The 11,203-nt window shown below is 40.9% G+C and overlaps 1 protein-coding gene across 5 annotated transcripts; it reads right to left on the bottom strand.

The window, feature by feature from the left end:
* Positions 1-11,188, bottom strand: LOC101951443 (uncharacterized). 5 transcript variants are annotated; one of them, XM_065583742.1, is made up of 8 exons: positions 11,082-11,188; positions 9,524-9,701; positions 9,220-9,300; positions 8,382-8,537; positions 4,597-6,528; positions 2,399-2,524; positions 1,599-1,724; positions 1-338 (listed from the first exon to the last, which is right to left on the bottom strand). In XM_065583742.1, the coding sequence occupies exons 4-8, from the start codon at positions 8,527-8,529 to the stop codon at positions 301-303; spliced, it is 2,370 nt and encodes a 789-aa protein (XP_065439814.1). In that variant the 5' UTR covers positions 8,530-8,537; positions 9,220-9,300; positions 9,524-9,701; positions 11,082-11,188; the 3' UTR covers positions 1-300. The 5 variants fall into 5 exon arrangements, with proteins under 5 accessions (XP_065439814.1, XP_005302788.1, XP_065439815.1 ...); XM_005302731.4 differs by having other exon boundaries at positions 9,524-11,097; XM_065583743.1 differs by lacking the exons at positions 9,220-9,300; positions 11,082-11,188 and having other exon boundaries at positions 9,524-9,643.
* Between the last annotated feature and the right edge of the window lie 15 nt (positions 11,189-11,203).

Genomic DNA, 11,203 nt, shown 5'->3' with positions numbered 1-11,203 from the left:
TCAGTGCAATTCTGTTAACTTTATTGCTTTTAAGCAATAAGTGAGTGTACTTATTTACAATTTAGAGTGCTTTATTTCAAGTGTTCCTTTCATTTAATATTTTATATGGTGTACTCCAACTCTTTACAGTGTTACTTCTTACCCTTTAACTGTGCATAGTAGCTTAGAAAGATTTATACAAAACAAAAAAGTTACTTATGGACTCATTTTAAAGATTAAGAGACATGCAACCTCAGTATGTTTGTGTTCTTCCCCCAGCATTTGTAATCAGATTTTCCCCTTGCATTTGCAATAGTCAGATTATCTTCTTTTGTAGAGAGACCTCTTTGATCCACACCCTAAAAGAAAAGAGAAAAATTGAGAGATTTAGTTTTTAACATATGCACTTTCCCTTCACTGATGTTTGTTGTAAAGTCTTCCTTTAAAATAGGCAACTAGCAAGTGAGCTATACTATTGCAGGAAGTAAACTAGGAGTTTGAGACATACTGAAGTCCCACCAGCTCTGCAGACCTCGATTCTGCAGCACAGATTCTGGATTGTATAACACTAGTACAGAAGATTAGAAATTGATTATTTTAAAGATGGTTTGTTGAACCAGTTAGTATAAAATTCCTTGCATTATTGGTTTGATATGAAGTTCAATTATTTCGTTCCTTAATTTTGGTGCAGGACTATCAGGAATACATGAATGCATTGCAGAAACTGAAGGCAGCAGGCTGGAAACATGGGCCATTTTTGGCATTAGCAGGGAAATACAGGAGGCAGTTTGGAATGTACAAGCTGACTGAATACTCCTCCTAAAAAGGATCAGGAGTGAAATGTCATCACTGTGCTCATCTTAAGTCATAGTTAGGCTTTGGGACCACAATGATTTTGATTAGTCAGGCACTTGCTCCTCTAAGCTACTGTTTCAGACTGCAGACAGATTCAAACACGCCATTGGTTTATACTGTTCATGTTAGGAGGGTTTATTGTGGAAAACCAGTTTCAGGTGGGAGAGAGTTTATTCCCTCATGGTATTCCCTACGCATAAACAGTCTTCTTCCTCCATTTGGTCAAGCAACTATGCTCTCCCTCACCAAGTGTCCCATAGGAGAGCCTCACCTCTTTGAACTAGCTTCTAACAACCATGGACCTCTACTCTTAACTCACAATGCTTTCATAAAGTCACACTAGAACATTAATTAGTATAAGATTAAAGACCTTGGAATTAAGACATGTGCAAACTTAATTGTTCAATCACTTGAGTTTGTTACATCTCTATTTTGTCTTTAACAATAAAAGTCCCTGCTCCAGAGCTTACAGTGCATTAAAAAACAAACTATAGTACCATTAGTGTGATATGAAATGCCAACCATTGTTTTTTAAAATAAAAATTTGGAAGCCTATAGTTTAAGGATGGAAAGATGCTTTGTAGTAGAGAGTGACGGGGTCAAAAAGTTCTTTTATGACCAAGGAGTAAAGGAGTATCTAAAAAGGTACTCATCTTTGGAATATAGATAATCCAAGAGGGGAAAGAACAAACAAAACACAGCAGTAAACTTACAGTTACTGCTAGAACATATCTAGTGTTCATGGCATATAATAGTATGCTAACCTTTGTGTGCACGGGGTTTAGGCATTTCCCATACTTCAATGTCTTCTGCCTCACATCTTGTGTCTCTACGTTTGTAAGGGGGTTTGCCTATCCTTTTCCTTTTTGGTTTATCCAAAAGCAGATTACCTGAATGACCAAATAAAAGTAACATTACTACTTTTTCAAGCAATTCAGAATATTTAGCTTTCACTTAAGATAGGCTCTCACTTAAGTTTATAGTATTTAATAACTTTTACTCTCTTTCCTGAAGCAAGGATTCTCTCTCTTCCCCACACACTGTTCTGCCACTCTATACAATTAATGTGGATCAACAGCTATAACCAACATTTTCTAAAAGCAGTACCTGCATAGGTGCTAACATGAGGTTTAGCTGTAGAATTCACTTGTCAAGAGAGTAATGAACTGCTGCTGAGGGTGCACAGAAGAGTTGTGTCCCTAGCTAGGACAGGGTTCAAGTATCTTAACTATGTAGCAATACATTGTCCTAGTAAAGACTGCATTGATACAAGGCATCATTTCTTGCCACATTAAGATATAGTGCTGTAGCTTTAAAATAAAAGTTTTGTCCACCACAACCACCCCAACTCTCTCTATATATGCAGACTCCCTCCCCTGCAGGGCAGCCAGATTTATAGATTATCTGAGCCACATCATGGAGTAGCAAGACCACAACCAACATGTATTTCCTTCAAAGGAATAGGTTAAATATCCCACCAAAATGGCAAAGTATTCTGTTGAAAACAGTTTCTTTGAAGATTTAAGGGAAGAGGATCTGAGGTGTGACAAGAAATCAGCTGTACCTTGTTCTTTGCTTTTGGTTGGGGATGATAGGCTACCACATATCAAGCTGGCAAACTTGGGTTTAGCACCACTTCTAATCCAGTACTCATCAGCTGTCAGCCCCATGTTTTCCTTTAGTAACCTTACTAATTAAAACATAGTAAGACATTGGAATAATATCAGTAAGCATCTACTGTAAGCAACATTACCATACTGACTTGTTACAGCTGACCTGCAATACAGAGGCAAAATGTGTAGTCCACTGAGGACAATTTGAAGATTTTTTTTAAAATCTAATATTTATATGGATACCAATCACTGGTAGCTGGGCCCCAGTTTATGTTTTTTTTTTTTTTAATGTTGTTCATTAGACTCAATATGCATGTTTATCATATTGTACCTTTATGTATTACCAAATTTGATAGATATTGTGAAAGGGCTGCAAAACCTCACATGGAACCAATTACTGCTTGATTATACTAGTATATCATGGCAATTTATGGCAGTGCTTTTAAAGAAAGCAAGAGCAGAATTACTGTAATTAATAGACTGATCACTAGCTAGTTAGTGTCACAGGAACTCAGTTATCTGAAGTTGACCTTGCTTGTCTTTGTTTCTAACTAAAAGAAATATTCTCTCCCAGGCCAAGAGGAGTTTAGCAAAACTTTAAATTGTGCTAGAACTGTTTAGTTGTCTTCAACAAGTTAAACTACTGCTTCCTTTTAATCTATCTGAAGTTTCAATATTTTGGTTCTCCCGCAGAGGTTCCTCTAGTTTTAAGCAAGCTAAGCAACTGCTGAGGGCAGCAGACTTGGTCCAACCACTCCTCTGTCATAACAGAAGGGGTGGCTGGGCCAAACCTGAGTTGCATTATAAACCCATGTGCCAAGTTACAACACCACTCACTCAAATCTGGCCTGGCCATTCTCCACCCCTCAACTGTAGTCATCACAGAGGAATAGTTGGGCCAAGTTTGAGGGGCAGCACACTGACTTGAGTGGCCTCTACTCCCCTTCTATAGATACAGGAAACATGTTTATATCAGCTAGCGTCAGTTTATAAGAAAGTTCCCCCACCATAGCTAAGCCCATTTTGTAACATGGGGGTATGGTATAGTAGCCAGTGTTTACACAAATTTAAGAGATTATATTGCCCAGATGCCATTTGACAGTGGCAAACAAGAGTGACTTCCAATAAATTGAACTTGTTAAATAAATGAACAAGTGTATTATCCAAGTCAAAAAGATTAAATGAGGATCAATCCACAGTGTAAGTTGTTTACTAGCTGACATCACTTGAAGCTCAACCTTGGGTAAAAAAAGTTCTATCTTGTCTACTAATATTAAAGACTTCAAATTTAGCCTTAGTCAAAAGTTTGCTGGCTATGCACAAGGCAAAAATAGAACACAAGAGTGGCCACACTGGGTCAGACCAAAGGTCCATCTAACCCAGTATCCTGTATTCAGACAGTAGCCAATGCCAAGGCCCATAGGGAACGAACAGAACAGTCAGTCATCAAATGATCCATCCCTTGTCGCCCATTCCCAGCTTCTGGCAAACAGAGGCTAGGGCAGTGGTGAGCAACCTGCGGCCTGCAGGCTGCACATGGCCCATCAGGGTAATCCGCTGGCAGGCCACCAGACTGTTAGTTTGTTTACATTTTCACGGCCGCCCGCAGCTCCCAGTGGCCACATTTTGCCATTCCTGGCCGATGGGAGCTGTAGGCGGCCATGCAAATTTAAACAGTCTGGCAGCCCACCAGTGGATTATCCTGATGGGTTGTGTGCAGCCTGCAGGTTGCCCACCACTGGGCTTGGGACACCATCCCTGCCCATCCTGGCGAATACCCATTTATGGGCGTATCCTCCATGAACTTATCTAATTCTATTTTGAACCCTCTTATAGTCTTGGCCTTCAGAACAACATCCTCTGGCAAAGAGTTCCACAGACTGACTGTGCATGGTGTGGAGGGAAACAAACAAACAAACAAGACTTCCTTTTGTTGTAGTAGGTTCACTATAGTTCTTTAACTAAAGACCAGAAGAAGTGCTACAATTCTTTAAGAGTCACTTAGGAAAGCTACTGCATTCTCTCTTTCTTAGTCTTCACAGTTTTAGGGAATACAGCTAGCACTTGGAATTAGAGAGAGTTAACACATGCTGCAAAGTATTCCGAATTATGATCCCACAGCACTTTTATCCCAGTCATATTAACTCACCTCTTGAAGACTTCTGTGAAGTTCTCTTATGGTCAGATCCCTCTTGTTTTGCTGTAAGCCTCTTTTTTCCATAGTACCCATAATCACTGTACACAACCTCATCCTGTTCCTTCTCACTTGACTTATAAGCCAGACCAGTGCGTTCACAGAACCCACTCTTTGTTTTTATTTTCTCCCGAGCAGGCCAGCTAATCAAGTGAGCTGGAATGGCATTTTTAGGTGGTTTCCAAAGCACCCTCTGGCCAATCGGTCTGTAGAAACTGCCTTTACCAGAGGTGAAGTGTCCATATGGAGTGGCTTCTTGAAAGAAATATTCAACTTCATCATCTTCATCCTCGTTGTCACCCTCTTCCTCTGCCACAAAGTATTCTTCAGAGTCTTCAGCTTCTGACAGAGACAAACTCTTAGCAGCTTTTTTCTTTAGGGAGTAGATTTTCTTCTGACCAGAAGTTCTAGGGAGGACCCCAATCTTTCTACCTCTGCTGGCCATCTTTTTAATCTTCACTTTTGAACAGCTTTTGAAGTTCTGACTATTGACAACATTGGTCTGCTCCCTTCCTACCACTTCATCTTCATTAAGGGAGCCACCACTTCTAATTTTCTCTTTCTCTGAGCCCTCTGTACTTTTTTGGAAAGCGAACATGCTCTTCTGAAGCACATAATCAGGGACAAAATAAGACACTGGTACATCATCAGTCGATGATCCTTCATCTTTAGAAGACGACATTTCATCAGAAGACAGACTGAGTACACTTTGATGTTTCCTTTGTGGCAAACACATATTATAGTTGTAGTTAGCGTCCATGTCATCCACGCAAGCTAGCCAGCTGTTAGAAGGAACATACTTCTCCACGGATTCTTCACACCATAAGCTTTTATCCGTTATTTGACTTACGTTGGTTGGACTGTGGCTCTGATTTAGCTTTTTCTGCAGTGGACTTGAGTCATGTGTTATTTCCGTACTGGATGGAAATAATCCTGCTTGCTGATCAAGGTTGGACTCCTCTTCAGAAGTTTTTGAAGCAGCAGATCTTTTCAAACTAGATTTTTTAAACAATGTGTCCTGCCTTGCCACTAGCTGATCATTACGAACAGTTCTGGCTATCTCAGCAATTTGCATTGCCCTGGCTTCACCTAGAGGAGATTTTGCCCTTTGGCTTGCATTTCCCGGCTTTTCTGCACCTAGTTTTACTTCATTATTTTGGACCTCTTTTTCCTGTCCATCTTCACCACTCTGCTTCAAAGAAAGAGCAGTTTTTCGTTCATCTGAATAAGAAGCGCATGACACCAATTCCTCCCCTTCATGAGGGCTATATATTACCCCTTCACAAGAGCTAACAGAAAACAAGTCACGTTGCACGATATTCTCTGGGACTGGTTTACCACTTGCCACATCATACAGAGGAATAGTTTCCTTAAAGGACTTCCATAGCTGAATTGCAGGCGAGCCATTTCCATACTCTATTCGGACCTCTTCTTTCTCAAAAGCATAGCTTCCTGAAGGAATGTTTCTATACTGTGAAGAGCTGGAAGACCCCTTATTTTGAAAGTCTCTTTCTGGCACAAGAGAAGATCCAGATGAATCTTGTTTCACTGAAGTAGTTTCAGTTTCTGTACCCATACCAGAAGAAACACAGCCTATATTTCCTGCTTCACAGCCTTTAGTTTCTGTACGGAGATCCTGATGCTTTTTTGGTTTGTTTTCAGGCTGTCTAGGATCAGTCTGTGTTTCTTTAGTCACTGTTCTTTTCCCAGGGCCACTATAATGTCTAAACCTTGTTGCATGATAAAACAGAGGAGAGGGTGGGGGAACATTAAAATAAGGTCTTCTGTTAACTCTTGTGTGCATGGGATGTTGTGGAACAAGATATCCAGGGTACTCATGTAGTGCAACAGAATAAAATGGAAAATATGGATTTCCACTTCTGAAACCTAGAGATATTGAAGAGGGAAAGGAGAGAGATATGCATTTGTCTATATAAACAGCACTATCTTCTGAAAGTCATCAGAATCCATTAGGTACATAGGAACTTCCACGCTAGCTCACACCAGTGGGCTATCTAGTTAAATATCCCATCTCCAACATTGTCTAGTACCAAATACTTAAGAGGAGAGTGCAAGAACTCCATAGATTGGCAATTACAGGGTAATATGCCTATAGGTTACATTTCTTCCTAATTCCTGAAGCATGAGATTTAATTTGCCATGCAAACTGCTGGAGCTTTTATCTATTACGTTATTGTCTATTAGAATGCCTTTTAAAGAACAGCTCTAACTACAGTTAGAAATTCAATTAATATATGCATTGGCAAGCACTTATTGAGCAATAGTATGTACTCTTAAGGTGCGTTATGAGCATTTTAATAAGATCATCTGATGTTCACTAGAAGTTTCTACTTGAAACTATGCAGCCTCATAAAGAGTCCTGTGGCACCTTATAGACTAACAGACATATTGGAGCATAAGCATAAATATTCACCCACGAAAGCTTATGCTCCAATACGTCTGTCTATAAGGTGCCACAGGACTCGGTCGCTTTTTACAGATCCAGACTAACACGGCTACCCCTCTGATACTATGCAGTCTCATATTAGCCAAGACTAATCAGAAAGCCATCAATACCAATAAAAAAAAGCAATTGAAAGCCTATTATGGAGTCAGATTTATACTTGCTAGAATTTATATTGCTAGAAACAAGATTGAAATAGCTTTACTTGCCTTGTGCATTTAGTTAATGCTTCAGGCATAATGTTCTCAACTCTGCCTTTGCCCTGCTATTACAGTACATGGGATATTTAAAAAAATCCCACTCAATTTTTAGAAACCTCCATATAGTGTCCCCCCTCCCCCCATCGTTCATTGCCTTAAGGCAGTGGGAGTTTGGAGGATTTTGCTGTACAATTCAATGAAGCATTTGCAGTTTCTCTTGAACCCGAAGTTGTTCCAGCAGCAACCCCACCACAGTAGTCCCTGCGCCTATTAGGGAGAATGTGCATTATGATGTCATACTTCTGATATGATGTCAAAACAGTAGTTTAGTTTTTAGCTAAAAATCTTTGTAGCCACTGCCAGACAATGCTCAAGTGACATTTTCCTCCACTTAATATCCCTGACAATGCAGGCTTTGGCATGGAACCTTTTAACAGACACCACAGTGAGAGAAGTGTCCCAAACATGAAACTGGTTGGAGACTGGAAGTTGACTGACAGTTTCTATTTCAGCTCTGCCACACTCTTCCTGTAGAACCTCGGGCAAGTCAGTCTGTTCATCAATGCCCATTCTCCACAAACAGTAAATATGAACAGGCACTTACCACACAAGGGTACTCATTCTATATCTGTTAAGGTGTCAAAACCAGCACTATCTTACAGTTCAGCACGGAGTTATGTCAAGGTTTCTGCCTTGACTGAAGTTAGGCAAAGGATATAGTAGTGATCCCCTTTATACATGTGCTTTCCTATTGTTGCCAGTTGCTGAAACTGCCCACTTCTGTTTCCAAACTCTTCCTAAAAACTTACTCTTCTTGTCCAGTTCAGTTGGTGTTGCCCCACTCATGAAACAGACATCAAACACCAGTTTACAATATAGCTGAACAAATAGACAAGGAGAGCACATTTTAAGAGAGATGCCTTCAGTTTATACACTAATTCTAGGCTTCATGATATTGGGGAAATACAAAAGTTACACAACAGATAAAAGGAGCTTTAATATAAAGTTTGCATTTCCTTCACTCAGGTAGTAATTCAAAAAGCATGTTTTCCTCAGATGGCTGTATTTTGCCTTACCTGGGGCAGGTACACAGTATGGATTATATAGATGACTAAGGTACCATGGATTTGGGAAAGGTTGTTGTGCTGTTGGCTGCGCATAAAAAAAGGGTCTTGTGTGGTTTGTGGAATATGGTCCATTTTCTGAAGCTGGAGCAGTGTTCATTTTTTAAGCTGAAAGACAAAAAGTTATCAGGATTTGCCATTTTAAAACTACCCAGGGAGATGACAGATCATATTTCTAAACAAGTCAGAGTATTGCAGGGATGAACAGACTAAAAAGCATCCAAGTTAAAAAAATAAAATATTCTCCCACACCCATGCAACTGACTCCATCTTGAAAATTTTCACTCCGGTTCATTTCTGCCCCCATTAGGAGAGAAGATATGAAGTCCACGGTAATATCTAGAGATAGTAAACCTGATTTTTCTATCAAGCCAAGAAGTTTGGCACTCAGCTGTCATTTGTCTCACTAGGCAGCCACATGACAAAAAGCAAGACAGTCTTTATGCACACCACTTATGAGCATATAACCAAAAAAAAAAAAAACCCCCACCAACTTCATCCATTCTTCTCTAAATTCTGGGGTGTTTTTTTTTTAAACCAAAACAAAACCACAACAGAATTTTTCTCTTTTCTAGATGAGCAGAGTTAAACCTTTTTATAAACTATATACCACCAAGCCCCTCTGAAACAACCTGCACAAGAAGCACCTTGCTGTCCACAATTAACTTACAAAGCAGTAAAAGAGGGGTTAGAAAGTAAAACAGTTAGCACCAGCTGATATGAAGTGAGGCAGACATTTTGATGAGGTAAAGACTTCATAAAAGTAAATGACAAAAGTTGAACCAACGACCTGTTACGGATTGGTACACAGCTCACTCCTCAGGAGAAAGAAAAGCACTCAGGGCACAGTCCTCTTTCCTTCAGATTCCATCTAGAACACAGTTTCAACACAGATTAACTAGCTACCATGAACCTACATGCTCTTCTTACTGCACCCATTCTTCTAGACCAGACACCCAAAAGGCTAGTTTGACCTTTGAAGAAAGCAAGCCCTACAAAGGTAAGCTATTCCTCCCCCACCAAAGTCCTCCCAAAACTAAGGTCCATGCTGCTGCTTATAGCCCAGCAAGAGACTAGCCATGCCTTCACCTCACCTTGTTTATGGAAGAGAACTACCACTTTCCACTCCCTTCTCCACCTGCGGCTCATTTAATAGTGATCCAGGGACCTTTTCCATCAATCAATGGGAGTGGTAGCCAATGGAGGGAGCAGGAAGAGCGGCAAGTGTTCCAACACCCAGGCAGAAGATTCCAGGAAATGGGTACCCCAATCCTGCAAACACGTCCATGCATTTTATTTTCAATCTGTGTAAGAATTGTGACCTAACTCATGTAGATCGCAGGCAGAAACAAAATATGATCAGTCCTGAATTTAAAGTTGCAGTTCAAAACAGAATCTTTTTGTGAAAAAAATCCTCAGAAAGCATTTAAAAAGTTTGTCAAATTTTATTTATTGATTTTATTGGTCACTGTTAATACTAACAAAAGTAGGAGGCTAATGATTTTATATGTCAACACAGAGAATTAGACAGCTGAAATTCACATCCCACCTGCTTAAGCAAGGATGTGTGTCTGCTCCAACAAAATATACTCCAACTCTTGAAATGTATGAAAATTAATGATAGAAAAATTATTGGGATCCCAATCCAGCCATGGGTCTTTAAAAAATGTGGGGATTCTAACTTTCACTTCATTGAGACATCTCAATGAATCACAGAGCACCTATCATTCTTGGCAGGGACAGTGAGAGGAAAAAGAGAAGCATGATGTGAGGATGGAGAGATTAACTCACATGGGAAGAGAGAGAGATGTGGATGAATTGGAATCTCTATGGCTATGTCTACACTACGCACCTTTTGGTGACACAGTAGTGCTGCTAAAAGGCACACAGTGTAGCCACTGTTTGTCAGCAGGAGAGAGCTCTCCCGCCAACAAAAAACTTCCACCCCCAAAGAGAGGCGGTAGCTTTGTCGGCAGGAGAGCTCTCCTGCCAACAAAGCACTGTTCACACCAGCCCTTTTCGACAGCAAAACTTTTGTTGTTCGGGGGGAGGGGGAGTTTCCACACCTCTGAACGACAAAATTGTTCAGGTTCCAGTGTAGACAAAGCCTATATCTAAGTAGGGAACTTTCTCCCTAATTTTTTCACTTGTCTTCTCACGCTATGGTGGTCAGCTGTTTCCCCTATAGAGGCCCCAGTCATGAAATGAGCTTTGTATGGGCAGGAGCTATGATTTCACTCTGCTCACACCTCCCCATTGGATTGCTCTCTCCCTTAGTTGCAGTGTTTCCAGCTGTTTTGATCACAAGTTTCAGGATATTTTTAAGCCCCAACTCCTGGAGTCATGTGATCATGCAAGACTCTCAGCTTCCATTTCCTTTTCCAAAGTAAATTAATTGCTGGCTCTCCTCTGGGTAGAAAGGAAAGCTGGAAAATGCGAAGCCTGAAGGCTCAAACCCCAGAGGGCAGACACAGAGCACCGAACATTTATTATTTTGAAAAATCGGATGGTTTTAAAGCCCAGCTCATGATCTTTTCATCCTTGGGCCATCACTGTAGGGGACTTTCCTCTTCTCTCCAGGCCACCCCAGTTATCACTCCCTTGCTCCCCCTGCAGGTTCCCGCCTTCCCGCTGCGCATCATGTGACCGCACCAGACAAGCCAGGGGAGGTAGGAGCGGCGCGGAGGCGGCGTAGCCAGACGCCCAGGCTGGGCTGGAAGATGGGGAGCCTGGAGGCTGCCAGGCGGGAACCTCAGCGTCACGCGCTTGCTACA

The sequence above is a fragment of the Chrysemys picta genome, chromosome 2 (genome assembly GCF_011386835.1).
Source record: "Chrysemys picta bellii isolate R12L10 chromosome 2, ASM1138683v2, whole genome shotgun sequence".
NCBI classification, from domain to species: domain Eukaryota; kingdom Metazoa; phylum Chordata; order Testudines; family Emydidae; genus Chrysemys; species Chrysemys picta.
The sequence above is the reverse complement of the archived record's forward strand: the minus strand, read 5'-3'. Positions and strand labels throughout refer to the sequence as shown.